This window comes from Ostrinia nubilalis, chromosome 12 (assembly GCF_963855985.1).
Source record: "Ostrinia nubilalis chromosome 12, ilOstNubi1.1, whole genome shotgun sequence".
Classification (NCBI taxonomy): domain Eukaryota; kingdom Metazoa; phylum Arthropoda; class Insecta; order Lepidoptera; family Crambidae; genus Ostrinia; species Ostrinia nubilalis.
Genome location: NC_087099.1, coordinates 16,376,971 through 16,401,559, shown reverse-complemented (window position 1 = coordinate 16,401,559; position 24,589 = coordinate 16,376,971). Strand labels below are relative to the sequence as shown.

General features: G+C 42.8%; 1 protein-coding gene and 1 long non-coding RNA gene across 3 annotated transcripts; both read right to left on the bottom strand.

Moving 5' to 3' along the window:
- Positions 1–712: 712 nt before the first annotated feature.
- LOC135077049 (uncharacterized) lies at positions 713–16,128 on the bottom strand. 2 transcript variants are annotated; one of them, XM_063971644.1, is made up of 9 exons: positions 16,053–16,128; positions 7,236–7,310; positions 6,737–6,871; positions 5,932–6,007; positions 5,479–5,594; positions 4,344–4,490; positions 2,894–3,672; positions 1,975–2,122; positions 713–1,048 (listed from the first exon to the last, which is right to left on the bottom strand). In XM_063971644.1, exons 2-9 carry the CDS (start codon positions 7,296–7,298, stop codon positions 1,001–1,003), a joined length of 1,512 nt encoding a protein of 503 aa, XP_063827714.1. In that variant the 5' UTR covers positions 7,299–7,310; positions 16,053–16,128; the 3' UTR covers positions 713–1,000. The 2 variants fall into 2 exon arrangements, with proteins under 2 accessions (XP_063827714.1, XP_063827715.1); XM_063971645.1 differs by having other exon boundaries at positions 6,737–6,868.
- An 848-nt stretch (positions 16,129–16,976) lies between these two features.
- On the bottom strand, positions 16,977–24,262 carry LOC135077041 (uncharacterized). Its single transcript, XR_010258372.1, has 4 exons — positions 24,181–24,262; positions 23,202–23,331; positions 22,428–22,521; positions 16,977–21,687 (listed from the first exon to the last, which is right to left on the bottom strand). It is a non-coding gene; the product is annotated as an uncharacterized LOC135077041 (long non-coding RNA).
- Between the last annotated feature and the right edge of the window lie 327 nt (positions 24,263–24,589).

Below are 24,589 nucleotides of genomic sequence, written 5' to 3'. Positions count from 1 at the left end.
AGCATTTTTGTCTACGGTTAAGCGGCGTTTTGTTTCTACAGTACAATAAACGCGTTTTGTTCCAATACTTTTAAACAGGGTTTCGAGTTTAATCGAGCTTGGAGAAGCCTTATGATAAATTCCTGTAATACCTAACTTCCAACGCCTTTTTAATCGACTGCGTTTAAAATTGGCTTTAGGTTAATTTGGATGGGTTACTCATCATTTCATTGGGAAAAATGGTAATTTGCATCTAGCTAGGATATAAGTGATTTAAATATTTCGTTAGATACAAAATACAATACCCTCTTCCAAGAACCTATCAAGCCTTTACAACAAAGATTACATTACAAGTACCTAGGTGTGTGCATTTTTTCTGTCTTGTACACCATAATACAAAATCTTTCAGTCTTCTTTTTCCTGTTGTTGCGTGCATTCAGCAGTGACATGCAGCGTGTTTTACACGCACGCAGATTAAATTCGCACGCGTGCCGAAATCCGCATCAAAGGAAAAAGGCACTACTGATTATAAATTCGTTTGCGATAGGTGCACAATAAATATTGGTAAACGTATCATTCATTTGCGAAACGTTAAGTGGGCAAAAGGAGGAAAAAAAAGTACTAGACCGATTCGATAAATTTATTCACCAATATCAATAGTTATTTCTATTAATGAAAATAGGCAGTGCGCAGTTTGCCTTGTAATGTTTTTTTTTATAATAAAAACTTCAAGTTACTTAGATAAAAATATTTTATTGAAACTCACAAATAGTCATCACTACACTACAGGTTCAATATTTGGTAGCGTCATCACAGTGGTGCTATGTACAAGTTTATCGATTTATTACATTCAATGTTACAGAAGAATTAAATAATGCTACGTTCATTCGTAATGAGTATGTAGTATAATCTTTTTTATTTTAAACAGCTCACAGCATACAACTAAGGTAAGTATTAATTTATAAAAGTGGCAGTGGGCACTTATTTAAGTTATCGCCTCAGGTGGATAACGTCGGCGGAGCTATGCAGAGTCCTCGGTGAACTCGTCGCAGCGGTCCTCCAGCTCGTACTGCAACATAGGGATGATGAAATGGATAAATTATCATATTGTATCGACATTTTTGAAAATATAAATATCAATATTAATATTTTTATTTAAAAATATAGGTATGAAATGAAAAAACAAAATTTGGACTAATCTGCTTCAATCATCTTACAACATTACTAGATAAATACTAATCAATAACAACGATAATATTAATTAAAAACAAAAAAAATATCGTTTTTCATACAACTTCGGATATTGGATATTTTATATCGATATTTCGATATACATTATGTATCGAATAAAATTTTTTTTCAACAAGCCTATGCAACAACAAGCTACACTCATGAGCGGCGTGGGCCCGGGGCGACGATAACCTAGCGTTCGTGACCCCGTAGGATGTATAAAAATCTTCAGCGATAACGACCGAGCCCTGGTTCGATAGCGGCGTAAAATAATGGAAGATTTATTTATATCAATATATTAGCGATAAAAAACATGAAAAGTAAACCGTAACAGATCGTGGACCGGTTCACGGTGCGAGACGAGTGACACGTTTCGTCAATAGGGATGTTTCCTGGGTCAAAAAGCAAGAGTTTTAATTAGTCCGTCAGTTAACTTATCAAAAAATACTCTACACGTATTTTTCACTTTTTCAAACTAATGAAAATTTAAAGAGATAAAGCGCGCCAAAGTTCATAAGAAGAGGCCCGTGACGTCAATGCGTGCATAAAAGTGGCGCACGTTGTGACGTCGTGCGGAACTTCAACGCACCATCACTATGTAATTATTTGTTAGATTGACAAATAAAAATATGTGTCCAATATTTTTTGATATTAAACATGACGGACAAAAAAATTTTTTTTAGGAAACTAGCCTATTAAGGATCTGTCACGATGAAAAAATATTTTTGTCGGTTCACCATTCCGAGACGGCGGGCGCGGGCTTACCTCGTCGAGCTGCAGGCACTTGCCCCACTCGGCGAGCGTGATGCGGTGGTCGTCGTCGGCGTCGCAGCTGTCCAGGAAGGGCGCGATGCAATGCTCCAGCGCCATCAGCGGCGCGCGGATCGGAAACAGCTCGTGTCGCGACACGAACCTGCACACACGACGTTAGCAAATGTTGACCGGGCAATAAAACCTTAAATATGAGCTATCGAGAGTTAAGTAGCAGTAGAGTCAGTAGAGTTTTTGAGTTTCGACCATAAAGTTATATACCTAGCGGAATAGAACAACAAAGAACTGAGAGAGCGAGTCACTAGTAGTAACACTGTGATAAAAAGAGATGCATAATACTGTCGCCACATGTCAAACAGAACTGTTTTTTGCAACTATTTGACAGTTCGGTGGCACTTATTGGCACGCTTGAGATATTTTCAGATTTTACGTGTGGATGTTTTTGAAATATAGTGCTTCAGAAACGTGGTGACCGGTTCAGTTATTGATTAAGTGTACAAAATAGTGAAATAATCCTGACAACTGACACACAAATAACATCCAGTGTCATCCAAAATCGGTTTCGTTCGACAGCTCGTGATTCAAAAATCAAAATCAAAATCAAAAGTATTTATTCAGTTTAGACCACAAGTGGCACTTATGAACGTCAAAATTATTATAGAAAATAATAAAAAAGAAAAGAAAATTGTTGCTCCATTCCGAAGAAATATAAACTTTGTTTTAGGTGGTAAAAAGCTCATTGAAGAATAAATTAATTAAATTATCACTGGGCAACCTTCAAATTCCACTGTCCACCGTGTCTCTCTAAACACTCGATATTGGCAAAACCAGTGTGCTTCAAATTCGCACCATTGAATCCATTAGACAGAATAATAATAATTAACTGTATGGTTTGGAGTCAACGAGGCCTGACCTGTCGTTGTCGTGCGCGTCGAGGTCGCACCACTTCCAGACGGCGGCGTTGGTCCAGCGGCGCGTGAGGTTGCTCTCGGCCTCGCGCTCCATGCGCAGGTAGTGCGGCGTGAGCTCGCTGCGCTCCGCCATGTCCGCATGATGTTGACCAGCCAGTCGAACAAATATAAACTTGATGGTATGGTACGCCCACCTGTCGTTGTCGTGCGCGTCGAGGTCGCACCACTTCCAGACGGCGGCGTTGGTCCAGCGGCGCGTGAGGTTGCTCTCGGCCTCGCGCTCCATGCGCAGGTAGTGCGGCGTGAGCTCGCTGCGCTCCGCCATGTCCGCATGATGTTGACCAGCCAGTCGAACAAATATAAACTTGATGGTATGGTACGCCCACCTGTCGTTGTCGTGCGCGTCGAGGTCGCACCACTTCCAGACGGCGGCGTTGGTCCAGCGGCGCGTGAGGTTGCTCTCGGCCTCGCGCTCCATGCGCAGGTAGTGCGGCGTGAGCTCGCTGCGCTCCGCCATGTCCGCATGATGTTGACCAGCCAGTCGAACAAACATAAACTTGATGGTATGGTACGCCCACCTGTCGTTGTCGTGCGCGTCGAGGTCGCACCACTTCCAGACGGCGGCGTTGGTCCAGCGGCGCGTGAGGTTGCTCTCGGCCTCGCGCTCCATGCGCAGGTAGTGCGGCGTGAGCTCGCTGCGCTCCGCCATGTCGCGCATGATGTTGAACAGCCAGTCGCGCATGCGCCGCGGGAAGTCCAGCATCTCGCTCTCCGTGCACGTCTGCCGGCGACGGGTAAACGATTAGACCACAATAATAAATTGACGTACTTTTTAAAACTCTCAAAAAGAGACACTCTCCCATAGATTTCGTACGGCAATACAAGTACAAGCACGTGACGTCACTATTTTGTTAACTCAATTAAACTATTTTTTAGGGTTCCGTATTCCTGACAAGGAACCCTTATTTCAATTTTATTACAATGCAACCAAAATTTTTAATTTACTGGTACTGGCTCACGGACCAGGCTTTAATTTAAAATTAATTAAATTTTTAAGACCAATAATGAAGTATCTTTAAAAAAAGTTGTTTTCGAATTATTGGGGAATCGTGTCAAATAGTCAATGAGGATTTTCGCGAATGAAAGATCCGCTAGATGGCGGGACGTGGATGTGGGGTCTGACTGCTGCGTGATTGGTGGATTTTGACATATCTGTCAATGTCATGTCAAAAATAACCAATCATGCAGCATTTGGACCTCGCGTCTACGTATCGCCATCTGGCGGATTTTTCATACGCGAAAACCCTCATTACAATGCAACCAAAAATTTTATCAACATGTAATTTAAAATTAAGTTCTTAAGACCATAATGAAGTATCTTTTAAAAAAGTAGTGATTTTTATTGGGGAATCGTATCAAATAGTTGGTGAAGGGTCGGTACTCGGTACGCACGGGCATCTCGCGGCACACGCCGTAGTATTCGATCTGCACGTGGTGGTACTGCGCCGCGCGGCACAGCTCGGAGCCGTCCAGGCACAGGCAGCGCTGGCGGTACACCTCGCAGTCCGACGACCACGTCTCGTTGTGGTTCGTGCACACCTGGACATACACACTGATTAATCTTACACGTTCAAAAGTAACTGAAGTTTTTTTTCAAAGTCAAAGTCAAAGTCAAAATTTCTTTATTTGTTTAGACTAATAAATAGTTCTTACAAATCGTCATTTTGCTCTTAAGGAGCCTCTACATGTCTCATAATCTTTTTACCCTACCAGCGCTTCGAGACCAACATTTGGCAAGTGCTGAGAAGAAGCGCCGCAACAAACTCAGTCACCACTGTCTGCCGGTTAATATAAATAAATATAAATAGTAGTAGTAGGTACATTCGATTCAGGAGCAGTTCACTGAATTTACCATGCATTCTTGTATGGTGTATCTTATAAGAATGGGTATACAAGATTGCGTGGTATATTAAACAAGGTAGTGACGTGCTAATATCTAGACTTATATATTAAGATACTAGTAGAAATGACTCGCATACATAAATTTGAATAACGCAATTTTATGCAGGACAAAGCACGTATTTGACCGCAATCGCACTTGATGTTAAGTGAGATACAGTCTAGGATGGTACATCTGCCTATCATACATATCATAGTTACATATGCAGGACAGGACTAATGAGAGCCCTGATTGAACATCTATCGTGGTTTCTTCGAATAGAGTAACATACTCGCTGACTCAAACAAACATTGTCAAAGAACTGAAAACGTTTGCGGTAAATACTGAACTCCTACATGAAGATTTATTCATCTAAGATTACTGTTTTTAAATCGTTTCATCCACGAAGACGCGTCCCACCAATTTTTGGTCGAGGGAAGCGCGGGGTGCGGGGACTTTGATCCGAGCAATCCGAGCGTCATTATTGAACTGTGCCTGTGCACTCATGGATAATTTAGCGTGTACCGATAACACTCAAACATTAGCGGAAGAATGGTGGGGCGCGTCTTCGTGGATGAAACGATCTATAGCTGCATTTTGGAAAGACTGCAGTCGGTGAGAGGATGAGGTAGCGACAGCGGGGCGTACCTTGCGGCGCGAGTCGGTCTCGTAGGGGCACTCCTTGATGCAGTTGCAGACGGCGTCGCCGTGCTCGTCGATCTCGCACACGCGGCCCGCGCTGCAGTGCACCTTCAGGCACGGGTCTGCGGGCACACGGCGCACTCAACACTCACGGATTGGACATAATATGCTTATTATACACTACCTACACTTCAATATGTTATGGCGCAAGTACACTGTGCGGGATACTGACCGAGACGAAGCGCGAATACGCACACCGACGTCTGAAGTATGAGCACCTCACGGCTGCAGCTGAGCAACTGAAGTGCGTATTTACACTACGTCTCGATCAATTTCCCGCATAGTGTACTTGCGCCATTTTATTATAGAAACTCCTTGGTAATTTTAAAATTAAAAATAATATTTTGGGACAAACAACAAATTATTGGTCTTTTGGTTCTTTTGTGCTGCAGAACTTACCATCCGGGAATACTTCGTTTTCAGAGAGACCTTCACCCTCATTCATGATTTCGTTGACGCGTGCCTTTTCCGCATCCTGTAAAAAGTAAAAATGCAGTCTCACTATGTAGTTTCATTTAAAATCTTGTCGTCAACTGTGTCTGTTGGGTACCACTAGAACAATGTGGTGGAATAGGATGATATCAGCATGCACTACGAAGTAGACACCAGCGGGGCAGGAATCGTGCCATCTTGACAGTCATTTTACGAAGGTTAAGACTCCCCGCAAACTACAGACGTAGTCGGCCAATAGTTGGGCCAGATTCTAATTAACAGAAAGAAGAAGAATCGGCCGATACCAAATCGGTGTAACGTTCATACATGTCAATACTAATTGACAGCTCGACCCAACGATCGGTCAACTAAAAGTCGGTCTAGGCTAAATGATTCTGTGACTGCGATCGTTACGATCAACACGCTAGCTCGTCCATATCGATGGTGTTCCTAAAACTGTTCTTCTTGTCGTATCGACAACAAACCTACACAGTGTCAGCCCAAAACTCCGCCACAAGAGTGGCGTCGTCAGTAGCCTTCATTAAATCTTCCTGCGTGCAGTTGTTTGGGCACGCAGGGCACGACGTCATATGCTTCGTCGACTGGGGAACACAACCACACTAGCACTCCAAGTTTGAGGCCCGTTTTCACCGTCAATCCCTAATTTTTAAATGACCCAAACAAAATTCCTGTTAAGTGTTACCATAGGGGTCACTTAAAAGTTAGGGATTGATGGTGAAAACGGGCACGAGCCATCTAAAAGCTGCGTGACCTGGAAGCGGCGCTCGTCGAGGCGCTCGGCCATGCCCAGCTCCAAGTGCTCGGCCTCGGCGTCCTCGCGCTCGGGCGCGCCCGGCGCCTCCGTCGTGGTGGTGCGCGGCCGCCGGTGCCGGCGCCGGTGCTTCTGCTGGAACAAACATTCTTTGTGAGCGCTCCGGTAGATGGCTCGGAATATAATTCTTATTCTAGTTATGTGCTAGAGCACGTGCTAAAATTAAACGGTACAAGTAATATTCATTGATAGAAAAATATTTACACATTGATTTGATACAACAAAGTTGCAGAACTAAAGTCCACGAGAGGCGTTATTTCATAGACGCGGAAATAAAGAATACGTCTCGATGGAACTTTTTTTTATGCATAACAAGGCAGATATTTATCCACAATCGCACCTGGTGTTAAGTTGGATGCCTACGCCTCCGTGAAGGCATAAACAAAAAAAAGTCGCCTAAACTTCAATATTTTTTTCTTATAAGTACGTATTTATTTACCTGTGCGTCAGCGGTGCATATGACCGCGACCAGTAGGGCCAACAATAACAGACGACCCCTCATTCTGCTCGCTCTCTATAACAAAAATATTTCAAGTTTACTAAAATTGTATCTACGGTAGCACAGTATGTAAAATACAACAGTCGATTAAATTGTATCGTCTGTAGCGTGTGGAGAGATATCAAAAGGTAACACTACTGTTTTATGTGGACTAACAACCGGGATGTTTAGCAATCTGGTACTGAGTGCACTACATCGCTGTGCCTGTATTGGTCCGCTGGAAGTTTGGTCGAGTTGCAGGTGAACCGCAGCGCGCGTGTTTACGGAGCTATTTCGAGCGTGCGCGCAACTTCGCTATCGTCCCGCGAACTCCTGCAGCCATAGGCCATTACGCATAGCTGACACGTTATCATCAGCCGTGCATAGCATTACGGTATAAACAATAAACAGAGTCAGAAAGGGTGATAATTATTATGAGTTAAGTATATCAATTTAAAACATTATTTACAAGTTAACCGAAATGGTTCTCCACAGCCATATATTTTAAATATTTTTTGCGCCTATAGCAGTAAGGAAATGGGAGGAGCTGCTGAACTAAATACCGGGAACCGACAAAGTTCGCCAGCAAGTCACAGTGCGAAACACGAGGCCAGTAATTAGTTTCAACTTGCAAACTTTCGGGAGATAATCACACAAAAACAGATTATCTTCTTGCTGTACTTAAACTTAGTAGTTGAACACGAACAATTGAAAGTTCCTCTTCTACTCTTGAATAAATTAAGCTCAAAACTGATAATTATTACTGAAGAGGTACTTATGTGTAGACATGAGTAGAAAGCAAATAGCGGCGTGCGGCCAACGATTCAACTGCAGTAATAGCTTTCGGAGCTTACACGAAAAGTGCAGATTTGATCAAATCTTGGTAATGTTCACTTTACATGCTTAGTAACATGCTCACTTTACATGAATGAATAATTGTGATGACATTGTCAACCAAAGGCCAATAAACTTGTAATAAAAACGCTTAGTGCGCTCGTAGGCACAACGAGCTGCTCTTAAATGGCATCGATATTAGAATGGTGCTGAGTCAGATGACATGATGTCGTTAGCAGCGCAAGCGGCCGGTGCGCAGCAACTCGACACCAGGCGGTGACCTCACCACATCTGCACAACCCATAACGATCGCAACGATTGCCCGATTTGGGATAACCATCAAAATAGAATCACGTTTATGAAATACACCGCAAACTTGGTGCATAGTTAGGTGCTATAATGAATTGGTGGACACTTCTTGATATTAGTTAATTTATTGTATAACTTGATTAATTCTACTATACTAGGAAGTATATCCTTCGGGGATAAAAGTAGCTTTTGGTAAAGATAATGAAACAACGATAGAATAGTTTCAATTAGCGTCACCATGTAGGCATACCCAGTAACACTGTTTGCATACGGCATAATATAGATAAGTACGAGTGATGTAATTTTTCAGGAGCTGCGCACTAAGGTAAACGGCTACTAGTTCGTGATAGTACGTAAGTTCGTAAGTTTTTTTTCTAGCTCAAATAATAAGCAAATGGAATATTATTTATAAAAATTCTTCATTACTACAAAAACTCTATTATTTAAGCTATCTAAAAAACCAAGTACCAACATTGTGGCGCCAAAAATGAGAGCAATACGAAGCTTCAAACTCTCAGAGAGCCAAAAACATCCGTGCGGCTTGCAAAGGTTGCTCTCACCGTAAGGTTAGCGCTCCGACTTCTTAAGCTTATAAAAAAGCGAAGGAACGTCCATTTAAATAAAACTTGTAATAGTGGTTTCATGTGTTCCTTGACAATTGATTTGGCTTAGAAAAAAGTTATATGAAAACGTAGAATTCCTTTAAAATTGCGATTACTTGACTCACGAAATAGCGTACATATTTTTTTTCGGGTGTCCCCTATTTCGTGACACTACCGATTCAAGGATATTATGGATAACATTTTGATGCTTGGTTTTTAAATAATTATTAATGATAATTTAAATGTAAGTTCTGAAACAAATAATGCATTTATTTAAGTTTCTCATGACCTAAATTCGGTATATGTTTCGTTCACTAGAATTTATATGACACGAGTTTGAAGTTCACATAAATGACCAATTTTAAGATAAATTAGCATAAGTAGTACCAGCATAATTTTGGTTTTATTTCGATTTGTTTTATTTATCTTTGTTTATTCGTATTGTATATGGGATAGATAATAGTTAATTGACACATTTTGACAATAATCCATGAATTTTACTTGGGGAATTTAGATTAATCAGTATCACGAAACAAAGAACCGTATTATTGTTACTTTTTTCCAAGTTCGTGATATATAAATGTATGGTGTGAGGTATTTTTATGACACATACCATCAAAGAAATCGACATATTTTTTAGTTTTTAATACTTACCTACCTAAGAAATTAATTAATTACTTACTTTTTATTATGAGTCATTGGCGTATCTGGGGTTATTTTCAGGGGGGGGGGGGGGGCTACCCTCACTTAAAACAGCTCCAGGGGTGCAGCTCCAGCACCCCTGGCATCTAATGGCTTGTGTAAATATTTTCACATACTTATCGTTACAAATAACAAATCAAAATTTTATGGGTACGAAGGGTTGGGGGGGGGGTTAAGTCCCCCCCACATTTCTAATGGTTACATAAATATTTTTACATATCGCTAGAAATATCAAATTAAAATTTTATGGGTACGAAGGGGGGGGGGGGTAAGTTCCCCCCCCCCTACATTTCTAATGGTTATATAAATATTTTCACATATTGTTAGAATTAACAAATCAAAATATTATACGTAGGTGCGTACCTAGCTAGACTCACATTATTTCTTATGAATATTTCAGGTAAGTAATATCGTCAATTTCACATAATTATTTTATTCTAAATTTATATTCGTTTTTAAATTTATTAAACCCTTAATCATTATTAAAATATCTTAACTGGATGCATAAAACCTTATTCCGAAATAGGGGACATGAGTTCACGAACTTAGAAACAGAGCAAAATTTTGTCACGAAACAGGATCCAAACAAGAGGTCCGCAGAACAATTAATATAAAAAAAAGTTCAAACTATATAACTATAAATTATGTATTAACTTACTGTCAAAAGACCAAAGTTTAGCATACAAAAGCTTTCATACTGATATCATTCTTGGTTATTTTTAAATAAAATGTTAAAGTCGAAAGAGCCTTAATATACCGAAGTAGGGGGCACTTACCTTAATTGGCGACAAAGCTGACATCATCGCCTGCAGCTGTAGGAATCGCTGGAGATTCTTCGAAACCGATATAACTATTCATTAGTGTATAGAGCCAATGACGGTTAGGGAACGCCCCGCTGTAAAACGTATCTATGTAAGGATGCTTTTGTGTGTATAAGTAAAAGTGCGTTTTAAAAGCCTACTTGCAAAAATAAAATGAGTTTTATGAGTTTTTCTTTATTTACTACCCTACTATTTTATATTAGGGGTTTTGTTGCAACTAAAGCGTAGTAAATTAGTAGTTCAACAGTAAGCTAAATCAAAATGCACTGTAGGTACAAGTACTAGACTACATGAACATTTCATTAGAACACCATATACTGGCTAACTATGTTGCCTTTGGGATTCAAGTAACTTTATGTAGGCATGCGTCAGCCATATTTGGCGCAAGAAACGCGGCGAGATTTTGGACCGCTATCAATATTACATCAGGTCATCCCTCGTTCCACTTCACTGGCCCGTGCTGCAGCTGAATGGGGCAATAATTGCCAATGAATTGAAATCAAGGAGCACACGCAATCTCGCACCAACATCTATTTGTTTCCATTGACCCAAATATGCAGCGGCTGCCACCACCGGGGCAAGTTCACTCGGCCTCATTGGACTATCGAGGGTAATGAGACTATTACACTAGGGCCCGAAAGTTATGAAATTATTCAATGTTTACACAATGTGACATGTGTATGATGCAGCATAATAAATGTACAGACACGAAGTCGCAGGCAACACTAACATTCAAACAATATAAAATTCCACATGGTCATGAGTTTGCCTGGCGATAAAATTGCAACTCGGGATCTAAATAAAGGTTAATTAAATAACCCTTAATATAATTAATCTTGATATAACGATTTCTTAGTTTTAACGCCTCAGTTGCAAAGGCGATCGAAAAAAAGGCATGTAAATATTAGTAACTAAGTATTATATTGAACCGCGCACAGCAGCAAGCAATTTTTGTTTGGTCTGTTTTTTTTTTTTTTTTTTTTTATGTGATAGGAGGCAAACGAGCAGACGGATCACCTGGCTACCTAAGTAAACTCCGACAAACTTTACTTCGACATTACGTTACTCCGACATTTCTGAATATCGACATGACTAAGTGATTACCATTACGCTGTAACATAATTACCATGATTATGTTACAGCGTATCAATTTCAGTTCCAATAAACATCAATCATGGCCCATTTATTCGCATGGTAAGTGCGGATAAAATATGCGTTTTTCATTGGCGCGATACAGCAACTGTGAATCAGCATCCCGTGCATTTAGATTCATGTGCACGTCAATAGAGCCGCCAATGCCCGGGGACGTGATCTTCGCACGCAACGGACGAGGGATGGCCAGCCCACACAGCTGCATGCTTTGTCAATAGACGACTGGAATATTGTTAGGTCTTGTATTGATTTTTTAAACAATTAAACAAGTCATTATGATAATACTTGTACCTTTGTAATGTACGAGTATAATAGATCGCATATTACATATTCGATTGAATGACAAATTGTCCCACATAATGAGCAAAAACCAACATAATCGAATAGTCATTTGACGATTGAGTGTATAAAAATATGGATATCATCAGTATTTTTGAACCTCTGTATCTGGCGACGATAACCCCAGATTGGTGTCCCCGTGCCCGCGATCTGACGGCCGCTCGCCGCTTTATGACTACACCGAAAAGTTATACGGCCGTCTTAGATTATACGAGCTTCTTGTTCCAGAAGCAAAATTATATTTTGGGCCACGTTGCTATACCAAATTTACCTAAATACATTATAGTTAATTTGTGTTACTTACCAAGAGGCATTCTAATCAATATTTATCATTAATTGCTTTTTTATGTGCGACTGTTACAAATTATTGTTTTTTGTGTGTACGTTCCCTTCTGAAGTGCACTTTGAAGCCAAAAGTAAAGCTCCTTAGAAGTCAGCGCTCCTTACAAACATTGAATTATTTGATTTGGCAATCGAGCAAAAGCTTTGAGGGCGCTTTCAAGTAGGAGTGCCAAAAGCTCTCTCGGAATCCTCTCGGATTTCTGTAGAGCGAGGATTATATAGGTTTAATGTTAACATAACCGAAACATCACTGGGATTATACGATAACCGTAGCCCTTTGAATAGGAACAAAATTATGTAAAATAGATTCTAAGGATAGAATAATTATGCAATACAGATATCGGAAAAATAATCTACGGGTTGCTTATTAATTGTGCTGTGAAAATAATGATAAGAGATCGCAACAACAGGAAGGACATACATATTATGCAGATGCTGCACATAATATGCAAACGTCAGAAGTGCATGGAGTCTGTAAATAATTTATGGCTGCTGCATCGAGTGTAGTGCAGCGCTATAATGACGATGAAGCCAGCCGCCGACCACATAGTGTAAGGGTAATACCCAATGTCCGTAAGGCCTCAGCCTCGAACTTAGCGGGCAGCGGGGCGGGAGCGGCGGCGGCGCTGGAGCGGGGCGGGCAACGCAGACCCGTTCTCGAAACAAGCGGGCAGCTCGCGCGGCGCTTTAGCGGCGAAGTGTTGTGTTCGGGGTTGTGTTGTCGAGATATTTGTTTTTATTCGCAAACGAAATGTCTGAACAACGGCGACAATTTTATTTCGATTCAAATTTATTCCTAACGCTCGATTTATTGTGGGCAAAAGAAGGAGTGCGCTGCCCGCTCGTTGCCCGCTCCCTCGCCGCTGCCCGCTCGTTGCCCGCTGCCGCCCCGCTGCCGCGCCGCTGTTTTCGAGAACCGGTCTATTTGATTTTACGCATAAGATCCTGCCGCTCCCGCGCCGCCGCCGCCGCCGCCCCGCTGCCCGCTAAGTTCGAGGCTGAGGCCTAAGATTAAACTTTCTTGAATTTCGACCCTCAAGACGGACGTTAGACGTAACACATAACTTATTCAATTTTCCTCGATTGAATTCGGAGACGACTCTGGAATGTTATGTTACACTTTGGTGTATTCTGAAAAGTAGGACCAACGGTCAAGATAGTCCATTGTTCGCGAATATTTTATGTGACAAAATTCGTATGTGGGTCAGCCGGCAGGCGGCAGGACAAGCGGGCGCGCGGGCGGAAGCGGGCATCGCGTCCGCAGATAGCGCTGACCCCCGACAGATAAAAACGAGAAAAATACACAAAGCTTTGTGTGTCAATGTGCGCTCATATTTATAACATTTTGCGATATTAAATTATGCCAACACTCATTTTATGATGATCAAATCATCAAATGAAGTCGCTGATATCTGTAGCAAGTGCTGTAGATTTACAGTGGTAGAATCAAGTGACTGTGGATGACGTTAACGATAATAAGGTCTAGCAAAACTTCATGAAGAGCCCATAGTACATCTGGGGGGAAAGGGACCATGCGCTGTTTCATTGGAAATTTGAATTTGAGTCAAAGTCTAGATTTAGAAAATGAAGTCTGATTATTGTATCGAGTATAATATGTACCTACTTGCTATACTCGTACCCTCGTACTGTGAGTGGTTGGAGGATATTACTCATGCTGTAATCGAAGTTTATGGCGCTGTTCGATAGGCAGGGAACATCGGATAGCGCAGCACATATAACTAACTTGTGAATATTCTGCACGTGAAGCCACGCGGTGTAATCAAGCGCGGATTTATTGCCGCTCGGCAGCGCGCCACAGCGCAGCCAAGCTGGGTAAGACCTCACAAATAAGAGATGTACTAAAACCTACAAAGAATCCTATTTAGCCAAGCACCTATCATGTATTTCCATATCATATTTTCTTTTCTTTTGGATCAACCTGGGACCTTATGGTTGTAGAGATATTGAAGGTCTACAGAAACTTGCTTGTTAATTTGGCAATGTTGTTCATATACAGAAACTTGCTTGTTTCTGTAGACCTTCAATACATATTTCTTTGTTGGATTAGTGCGATACGCGTAATATAAATACGGGTAGTACAGTAGGGGTAAGTAAACCTACTGAGTAACATTCATCTTATTGGAGTGGTACGGTCAAACAATACCATTTTAACACATTTCGCTCAGATACAAGCACAAACACTAACATATGTAACGACCATGCGGCCATGCGCCGTCATGACTAAATGCTGCGGAATAATAAACTTTGCTATGCAGGTGGTATGAATGGTATGGTATTCAACAGTTAACCACAACCAGAATACAGAATCATCCCTTAGCAGCCAATAAAAAATGTTACTACCGCCAAAATTTTGCCGACGATTTGAGTTGTAAATCCTACTTTGAGGTAAGAGATGCAAACTTGTGAACGTTGCGGATGAAATAATCAAAAAGTTTTTTTACAACACAATGCGACAAAAAACTTTATTTTTAGGCGCCTAAGGCAGAAGACATTTACAAACTAATGTTTAGTTGCATTCAAATAAAATGGAAGATAATATTTTGCCGATTCAGTGAATCAAAATAATCAGATTAGTAGCAGCAGAATTGGACGATAAACCTTCAGTTAAAATTGAACCGTTTATTGGTTAACTCTGTTCTAACCGAATGAAGCAAAGAATTCGTCCGCCTGCAAGCGAGCATCTGTGCCGACAGTTCGGTTTACACAAACAAATAGTCGTGTAACGACTCACAAATAAAACACTCTTTCAATAGTCCATTCACGACGCGCATACAAGATTCTTTCTTTGTGGAAATACTTCTAAGACAATAATTTCATTTTGCACACACACTGATGGATGAAGATGCTTTTATAAAAGTTACTTGACGAGTAGGTAGGGAAGTTATTGGGTTCAAAGTTGAAACAACTTCCTTGACTTAAATACGAAGTCAGATAGAACTTCAAGTAAGTTTTCGATAAAAGATAAGGAATAAAGCCAAGCATTCTTGGTATTTAATTAAGTGTCCTGTGTGTAGTGTAATACGAGTGCAATACTAAAACACAAATTATTAAGTTTTCCATCAAAATTTTGTCCGGCCCTGTTTAATAAACAATTAACTAAATAAACTAGTGTCAGAATTTTTAAGTCGTCACTCAATAGAATTCAACCGGGAAGCATTGGATATCAAAAAAATCATCCATGTAAAGCCAGGACATTTTGCTAGTTAATGAATAAAGCCGACTTTGCAATCTCAGCTCGGATGTGACGGGAACCTACATTAGCGTGTCGCAAAAGCGCGTGCTAAGTCTCTAAGCCGGCTCATCAAGTATTCCCGACTCCCTAAACCAGTTTTCGCTACAAAAAGTTCCCCGGTCTACGGTCACTCCATGCAACACGTTTAATATTTAAAACTCACAAATCCCGCTCGTGATTTGACGAAGTACTACATTTATTTTATCTTGCCTCTACTACATATAACTCGTTTTTTTTTAAAACATAACAAACACATTATAAAATGTCAAAACATTATCAATCATCATAAGTTTTAGTTAATTAGTACAGCTATTAAATATAAATTTTAATTTTGTGGTTTTAGAATGTCTAAATTTACTTGTTTATGTATGAACGAATTTATAAGAAGTTTTAAAAAGTACGGAGTAAAGTGTTGGACACTCACCGTGTCGCGTGGTGCGCGGCTGCGGTCCTGCGGCGAGTGCGCGGCTGTCTGCGCGTCCCGAGCCCGGCTGCGCGCGCCCGAGCCGCGGCCGGCGCGCGGTAGGCTCGCTGCTCGCTGGCCGGCCGAGCGAGTGCACACCCTGCACACGTTGACGAACTGCGATACTAAACAAAGTATAATTTAATTCGCAGCACAATAAATTATTTGCTTGATTTATTTGGTATTAATTAATAATTTTTATTGCTTTCAGGCAGGCAGCATCAGGATACAGAACTCTTGTAATTACGGTGATTACGCTTATTGATAAACCTACTTTGTCTGCCTGCATTGTACCTCAAACACAATATAATTTATTTACGCGCGCGGGTTAAATGCCCGCCAATTTGTAACATGCATCTCTAAACACGAGTCGAACGGCTTGGCGTGGCTTGGCCAATTTCTTGGCTTGGCGATTTCAATAATTACTTTCTTTTCATTTACTAAGGGTTACATAACATGTAATTCATAATGTAAGAACAAAAATACCTGTTTGTATTATTATTATAGAGCTGTGGTTTTCTGAATAAAGAAAAATAAAATAAAATAAAAGATATTATCTTTAAAGTTTCTGTGCAAATAAATAAATTATTATGACTAAACCAAGTAAGTATATTAATAAGTTATTAAAATTTTTGCGTCATAATAATTTAAATAATTTGAAAAATTTGATAAGATCATAAAAATTTCATATTATCCATATTTACATAATTTGCAAGTACATGGGGACTTATTATTAGTCTCATCAAGGTCTGCAACAGATGTTTTTAGCATTACGGTGTTTTCAGAAAAATTGTGCTGATTTATCCATATAGCAGCGGTGTAAGCCAATAAGTTCATGTTATTTAATAATAAGGGGTAGGGTTTGGCGAAATAAAACTCACGGCGTGTTACAAAAAGTACGTCTCTATTACAGAGGGAGTCGCGCCCACGCGCGCCACTCCTGCGCCGGTGGTCGACGCGCGAACTAACACTAGAGGTACAACCGAACAACACAAGTTTGAAAAATACAATATAAAACTGTATAAATAACGCAATAAAATGTAGTTAATCATAAAAAAGATATTCAGCCGCTCAGACCTGCAAGTTTCCCAATGGGATCAGTCGCAAAAAAACTTCGAGATAAAATTTAGGTTACCATACCGTTGATCTACAAGTTTTTTTAAAATTCAATATGATTCCATGGGGAAAATTGACTGAGCATTCGAATAGCCACATTTTAGGGATTTAATCACGCAAAAATATTTATACAATTAGCAATAAAATACAGATTGAAGATAATTTACACACAAGATCATGTTAATGTATGAGCGTCGACTGGGTATTAAACCCCGAACCGTCATCGCAGGAGTGGCGCCCGCTGGGGGCGGTTACTCATTTTACGAAAACAAAATACACTACAAATTCCAGACCCGAAATTCATACAACGAACGTTTACTGCATTCAGAGTTTACGTGTGCATGACAAATGGTTATTTTTAATAATGTAACTCTTAAGAGCATCGATTTTCGACATCGCTCGTGAGATAGTCGCAGGGCCAGAAAGATGTTTACAGAAGATGGGCGAAGGCCCACCCGAGGACAGACACCGGTTCGGGGCCCGAGGGCCCGAGGCCTGCTCCACGACCGATCCTGTTCCGCGGCCGTCTGTCGCCCGGGCAGCCCGGACATGAACAGGGCCGCAGCAGCCGAATCTGTGTAAAGCCCGGTCCGTGAGCACGTAGAATTTTGTCCAATGACCCCTAGCTACCCATCCTTATCGCTCGCGCGTAATTATATTGCTGTCGCGACTGTGCGACGGGCACCCGCAGTGAGTGTGCGAGCGCGATAGCAACATAATTACGCGCGAGCGATAAGGATGGGTAGCTAGGGGTCATTGGACAAAATTCTACGTGCTCACGGACCAGACTATAGCAGGCCCGAGTCTACTATTGCAAGGCCTTAGGTAACTACTTAGGGCCGCGCAGCAGCCGAATCATAGTGTGTAGCAGGCCCGTCTACTCTAGCAAAGCCTTAGGTAACTACTAAGTCACATGGAATGGAAATCTTCATTAAGTAACTATTAAATTGATGGCAGTATTTTTATAATTACACAATACATATATTATATATTTTATTATTACAGTGGCACCACAATCTAATTAAACCTGTTATTGTTCCTTAAAGATAAATATTTACATTTATCTTCTTTTTTTGCTTTGCTCATTACGAGGCAGTTCGTAACGTAATCGAATCACGATGTCTGTCCTCGGGTATTGCAAAATTGAAAGTCTATTTACATAAATAAGTACACAAAATTTCACAACGGGCGAGCAAACATAAGATGCGATAGCACGGAAGTGCATTATACAATTTATTGTTTTTTTTTCGCCAGATATATTTGATTATTACAGTAAATACTTTTTTTTAATATGGACATAAAATAATAAAATTAAGAAGTAGTTTGTTTTCCAAATCATGATATCGCACCGTGTGTTTACAGATAAAGATAGATTAAATTTTCAAAAAAAATCTTATAGTAATGAGTTCGAATAAAATGGAAGCAATTAACTTACGGAGAAATAAAAAGGAAGAAAAAAAAAAGATACTTCAAATTTGTATTCTCTACAATTAAATCGAATAACAAGTAAGGTGTGGTATAATACAGTGTAGAGTGAAGTGCCGGCCAACGCGCGGGGACACGGGACACCAATGTAAGCTTGCATTCTGACACAAGCTCATAACAATACCAAGAACAGAAACAACCCTGTGATTAAATTACGTGCGAACAAATCACAGCATTAAATCTATTCTTGAGTGTAATTATGGGTACTTAGAATTTCGTTTCATAATATTATGGGCCTTGGTAACTATAACTGATATAATCATTTTGTTGTAAACTTCTTTATTATTTTAATAGTGCCAGCACTGATGGGAAGGTACTTTTCGGTACATGATCAAAAATTTATAAGGTTGAACGAAGGTGAGGGCGTGCGCAGGCCGACGTGACTTCACCAGAGTTTCTAAGTAAATGCATTCAACATCTGCATTATAATCATTTATTGCGAATCGACACATAACATACATTTTAATAATACAAAATACGTTATTTATATCTTCGAAATATCTCGGAAATAGTCTAGAATTTATAATTTATCATCGAAAGTTGCAAGGAGGCGGTGCACCGCCACGTACACGCAATACGTTTACTATATTTACATTCACACGATGTTATTACTTTTAGTTTCAATAGAACAGACACACTGGCCGCCCGCGCCGGCGGCTCCGAGGGCCGGCCGCGGTGTCGCCGACGCGACGCGCGATTTATAGTTAAAAGGGCGTCACCAAACACGATACATTCAGGATGAAATTAAACATAATGTATGGAAATTTAGACAATTTTATTCGACAGTAAAAAATAACGATACGACATACTCGTACGCTCAAACGCGGCCCGCCCGCCGCCGCCGTGCTCGCGAAATATTGCGCTGCCTTGGTAACCGCTATGTAGTCGTACCTACTTCTTCCTTTGGTCAACATATTTTCAGTCGGGCCGAACAAAAGAAAAAAATAAAGCGCAACCTGCACTGAAATTAGTTTCCTGGCAGATATACTATTCACTTTTAAACCGTTACACAGGGTGAGGAATTCAGTCGTGCTATATTCTAATATATTTACGACAGCATTAACTTTAGTACGGGTGCAAGATTAAAATAGCAAAATAAACTGTACGACTCTCAAACTTCCCTTGAAGAGAACGGTTTACGATTTTGTTGTCCACGCAAATAGCACTTTAAAACAATACTTGCACATTTTTATAGCAACGATTTGATCTGAATATTCTGGTGGTTTTAGTTCAAGCTAAAGTTTGCGCAAAAGAAATTGACCGATGACGATGCGCTCAGTCAGCGCAAAGTTCCGGCGGCGGCGGGCGGCCCGCGGCACACACAGTCCGGCGCTCGCGCACCATTCACTTGCGCTCGCCACGACTCACGGACATACCACTCAAGTAGAACACACGAGTGCCTCAGAGAACCCCTTTGATGAAAAAAAAAATCGTCGCTCTAGGTCATCTACGACAGAAATAAGCCAACTGTATATTTAGAAAGTTATTTAAAGTAAATCGGAGGAAAATACAGAACGAGGCACTCGAACGCACTCCCGTCGTCCACTTAAATATGTGTCAGCGCGGTGGCGCATCGCGGGCACGTTCAATGTATACTATAAAGTAAAATATACAAAATAGATGTAAAATCACAAAACTCCATGATCAGAGAGAGGGAGCGCGCTGCATGCTCGCACACAACGCGGGCGCTCGAGGCCCCGCACCGCGCCGCGCTCGCCATAGTCCGTGTACCGAATCGTTTGAGCGTGTTTTTTTCTCAAACAATTATGTACCCGAATTCGAACAACGACGCGCCGTCGGTGCGGGAGATCAGCGCGGGGAGCCACCCGGGAGACCTTAACGGTGGACAATTTAAAGAAAACGTTAACAAAAATCGACTTCGGGCCGTGATCGAGCAGGCCCTCGTCGTGTACGAAATAATTTTCAGGCGTCGTTCGGAACGACGATCGCCGCGCGACGAGGCGCCGCGGGGTCACTGCCCGGCCGTCGAGCCGCTCGCGACGTCGTCGGGGGTGCGACCGCGGAAACGAAAGACCACAAACGTCGCCGACGCGGCTCACACCACACAAACAAAAAAAAATCAACCGATCGTTGGCAAAAGTTAAATGTTTTCGGAACGAGCGAGAACAATCGAGTCGGGCGTTCGTTTCGAGCCCGCGGCGCTCGTTCGCACACAGAGGAGCTCGCGGCGGATTCGACCGAACGCGCAGGCGCCCCGTAATTTCACCGGTGATCGGCGTCTGAGGGGCCACACACATCTAACACCCGGGGGCACGATCGAGATCATTCACCTGAACGATCGTCGTCGTCGAACGTCCAAATCGAAAAGTAAACGCAACGTAGAGTCGCACCGTGCACATCGAACGAGGGCAACTCATCGGCATCGGGCGCGGGGCGTGCGCTCGTCCCGCGCAACGGGCCGCGTTCGCGACTTTCAGTGCGGGCACGGTTCGTCGACGAATCGCCCGGACGCAGAATGAGATCAGAAATCTCGCTCGTCCGCGTCGGTCCCGCGGGACGGGGAGGCGCGAGGCGACCGCGATTTCCGATCTCACGATTCGCCCCGCCGCCCGCCGAGGGCGAATTCACACTTTTTAAATATAAATCGCATCGTAATATTTTTGAACGAAATCAAACGGGAGGCCGACACCGAGGGGCGCCCGCGGCGGTCCGGTCGCCCGCGGCCGAGCCGAACGAGGGACGAGGCCGTCCGGACGACTCGAACCGGGCGGTGGCTAAAATAACATTAATTAACTATCTAACTACTTAAACCGAACAAGAGAAGCGATATGCGAAAGCGTTAGTTCGGGATCGGGGTCGGGCCAGGCGGGCCGGGCGGGCCGGGGGGCGGCTAGCGGCGGTAGGCGGGGCGCGGCGGGAAGGCGGCGCGGTGCGAGGACAGCGGGCGGCGGCGCGGCGGCTCGCGCCCGCGCGTCTTCTTCTCCTCCACGTTCAGCTTCACGCCCTCCGCGCTGTCCGCCGGGAAGTACAGCGGCTGTGAACACAATCGGTCACTGAGGCACCTCCGGGAAACGGGGAAATAAAAAAAGTTGCGCTCTATTTTTAACGAAAAATGACTCGCGTACGGGTGACGGTAGTCTAAAGCTACTAATTATATACAGGTCATCACAAAAATCGGCCCACCTACGTTTTACAGGAAAACTCGTTTCTACTGACACAATCATGGTGCCCCAACAATATTGGTGTTATTTGAAAGCCCAATAAATATCCTTAAAGAAAAACACATTTAATTTCTTAATAAACGATTAACATAAACGGGATACACAATAAATGTGACTTGAAAAAAGACCTCACTTTGGGCTCACCTCTGGGATCAATTAGACCAATTTTTATGGTTATAAAACCAAATAATGATCTCACGTGTCCTCTTTAACAGATGGATAGCGATTAATCCCAACTTAACAGTTTTATAGCCATAAAAGTTGGCTCAAGCGTAACTATCTATTTTTTGAAGAAGTGACTCTGGATTCTTCTACAGACACATTTTTGGGGTATTTAAAAGCCGAGTTCTAAACTTCATTTCATTAAAAACCTTTCCTTTAATGAAATGAAGTTTAGAACTCGGCTTTTAAATGGTGCCAATATTGGTGGGAAGTGGGGATGCATACGTTTGAAAGTGCTTGTCGCGGGTGGGTCGATTTTTGTGATGACCAGTGTATAACAAATATAAGTTTTGAATAGAGCGCGTGCGTCGAGAAGGCTCGGCATACTCACAGCGGCGTTGAGGCAGTCGTGCGCCGCCTGCTCGCTCTCGTACGTGATGAACCCGTAGTTGGGGTGGCGCAGGGCCCCCGGCGCCGCCGGCTTGCTGCAACGTCACACATTTCATCATCACACGGTGGATCATACACAGACTGCTCAAATCTGAATTTTTGCAAAACGAATTCTGCTTCCGATTCAATCATAATGCGTATTAATCGAGAAAATTGTGGTTAAAGGCCGATTCACACATGTCAGTGAAGTCACAGTTCAGGCTCAGTACCGGCACAGTGCGAAATATTCTTTCATACAGTTTCTGTGACGACACAGTGCTCTCAGTGTCAGTGCCGACACCGGCAATCACGGACGTATTCGTTGACGACGATATTTTTTGTCGGATCACGGACGCCGCCGCGGCATCAAAAACTAAATAACTTATATCATAGTTTCTGAACAAGAATATTGAAACAGGTCTCTGACATTTTAAAATATTCAAAATATTTAACTGACGCAATACTGTAACACTGATACTGAATTGTGCGGACACTGTGACGGAACTGTGGCTTCACTGATATGTGTGAATCGAGCTTCTTCTTTTTTTCAGCCAAATGACGTCCACTGCTGGACAAAGGCCTCCCCCAAGGTTTTCCACAATGAACGGTCCTGCGCTGCCCGCATCCAGGCTCTTCCCGCGACCTTTACCAGATCGTCGGTCCACCTAGTAGGAGGCCTGCCCACGCTACGTGAATCGAGCTTAAAAGTTGTGAAATGTGATGACGTGACCGCTACCTGTGCACGCGCAGCTCGGCGACGGGCCCGAAGCGCGCGAAGAGCGCGCGCAGCTCGTCCTCGGTGGCGGAGTGCGGCAGGTTGCCCAGGAACAGCTGCTGCGAGTCCGAGTACCGCCGGCTGCCCTCCGCTGCGAGTACAAATAATTCAGTCAGCTATTTATTCATTTATTTGGTGTTAGACAAGGGTGACGAGTCAGTTGAAAAGTTCCGTTCTTGCGCGGTGGTCTAGCGTCAAACAAAATTGTTCTCGCTACTTCTGCGAGCAAAATCATCGATTTCTATAGTCTGGTCTGCGAGCACGTAGAATTTTGTCCAATGACCCCAAGCTACCCCATCCTTATCGCTCGCGCGTAATAATGTCGCTGTTGCGCTCGCACACTCACTGCGGGCGCGCGTCGCACAGTCGCGACAGCAATATAATTACGCGCGAGCGATAAGGATGGGTAGCTTAGGGTCATTGGACATGGGGCGGAGCCGCGAAAGAATGTCTAGGCCGTCCAGCTCGGACAATAACTCGCAGCTCCGTCCCAAAGACTTCGGGAGAACACCGTCAGGTTTTAGTGAGTAGGCCCTGCCCATCTGGCAGGGAGAGTCTCACATAACCCACTGGTTCCCCCGGGCCAGTGGGTATGCAATTTCATGCATTTCCTGACGAAAAAAAAGGGTCATTGGACAAAATTATACGTGCTCACAGACCGGGCTTTAAATGTCAAACACAATAATAATAATAATAATATATATTCAGATATAGTCAGAGACTAGATCCAGCATGTGCACCACTTTCACTTTTGTCGATTATTTTGCGCTTAAAACGGCCTCTACGTGTTGGATCTGTATCCCCACGCAAGCCTTATAAAGGACCGGGCCACTTTTGACCCGTGAGCTCCAAAGCGTACAATAATAATAAATACACTTTATTGCACACCAAACAAATAACATAACAGAAAGAAAAGGAACACACAAGGTACAATGTTTACCTGCGGGCTGGTGCGAGCGCGGCGGGCGCGGGCGCTGGTCCTGCGGCGGCGCGGGCGCGTGCGGGGCGTGCGGGGCGGGCGGGGCGTGCGCGGGCGGGGCGTGCGCGGGCGGGGCGTGCGGCGGGGCGTGCGGCGCGGCGGCGGGCGGGGACACGCGCGTGGCGTGCGAGCCCGACTTCAGCAGGTTGGCGTACGTCTTGGGCTCCGGAGGCGCCGCCGGGGTGGCTGCGGGCGAAACGACGGAACGCGTCTTTAAGTTGGATTACACGAATAGGAATCGCTGGCTGTTTTAAGGAAAATGAAAATATTTTTTGTCAAATAAAGTGGACAATTTCGAACTCCTCCTATGTTCTTCTGATTAATTTCGTTGCGGGTCCAATGACAGTTTAACTTTCCCCCGGGACAAACT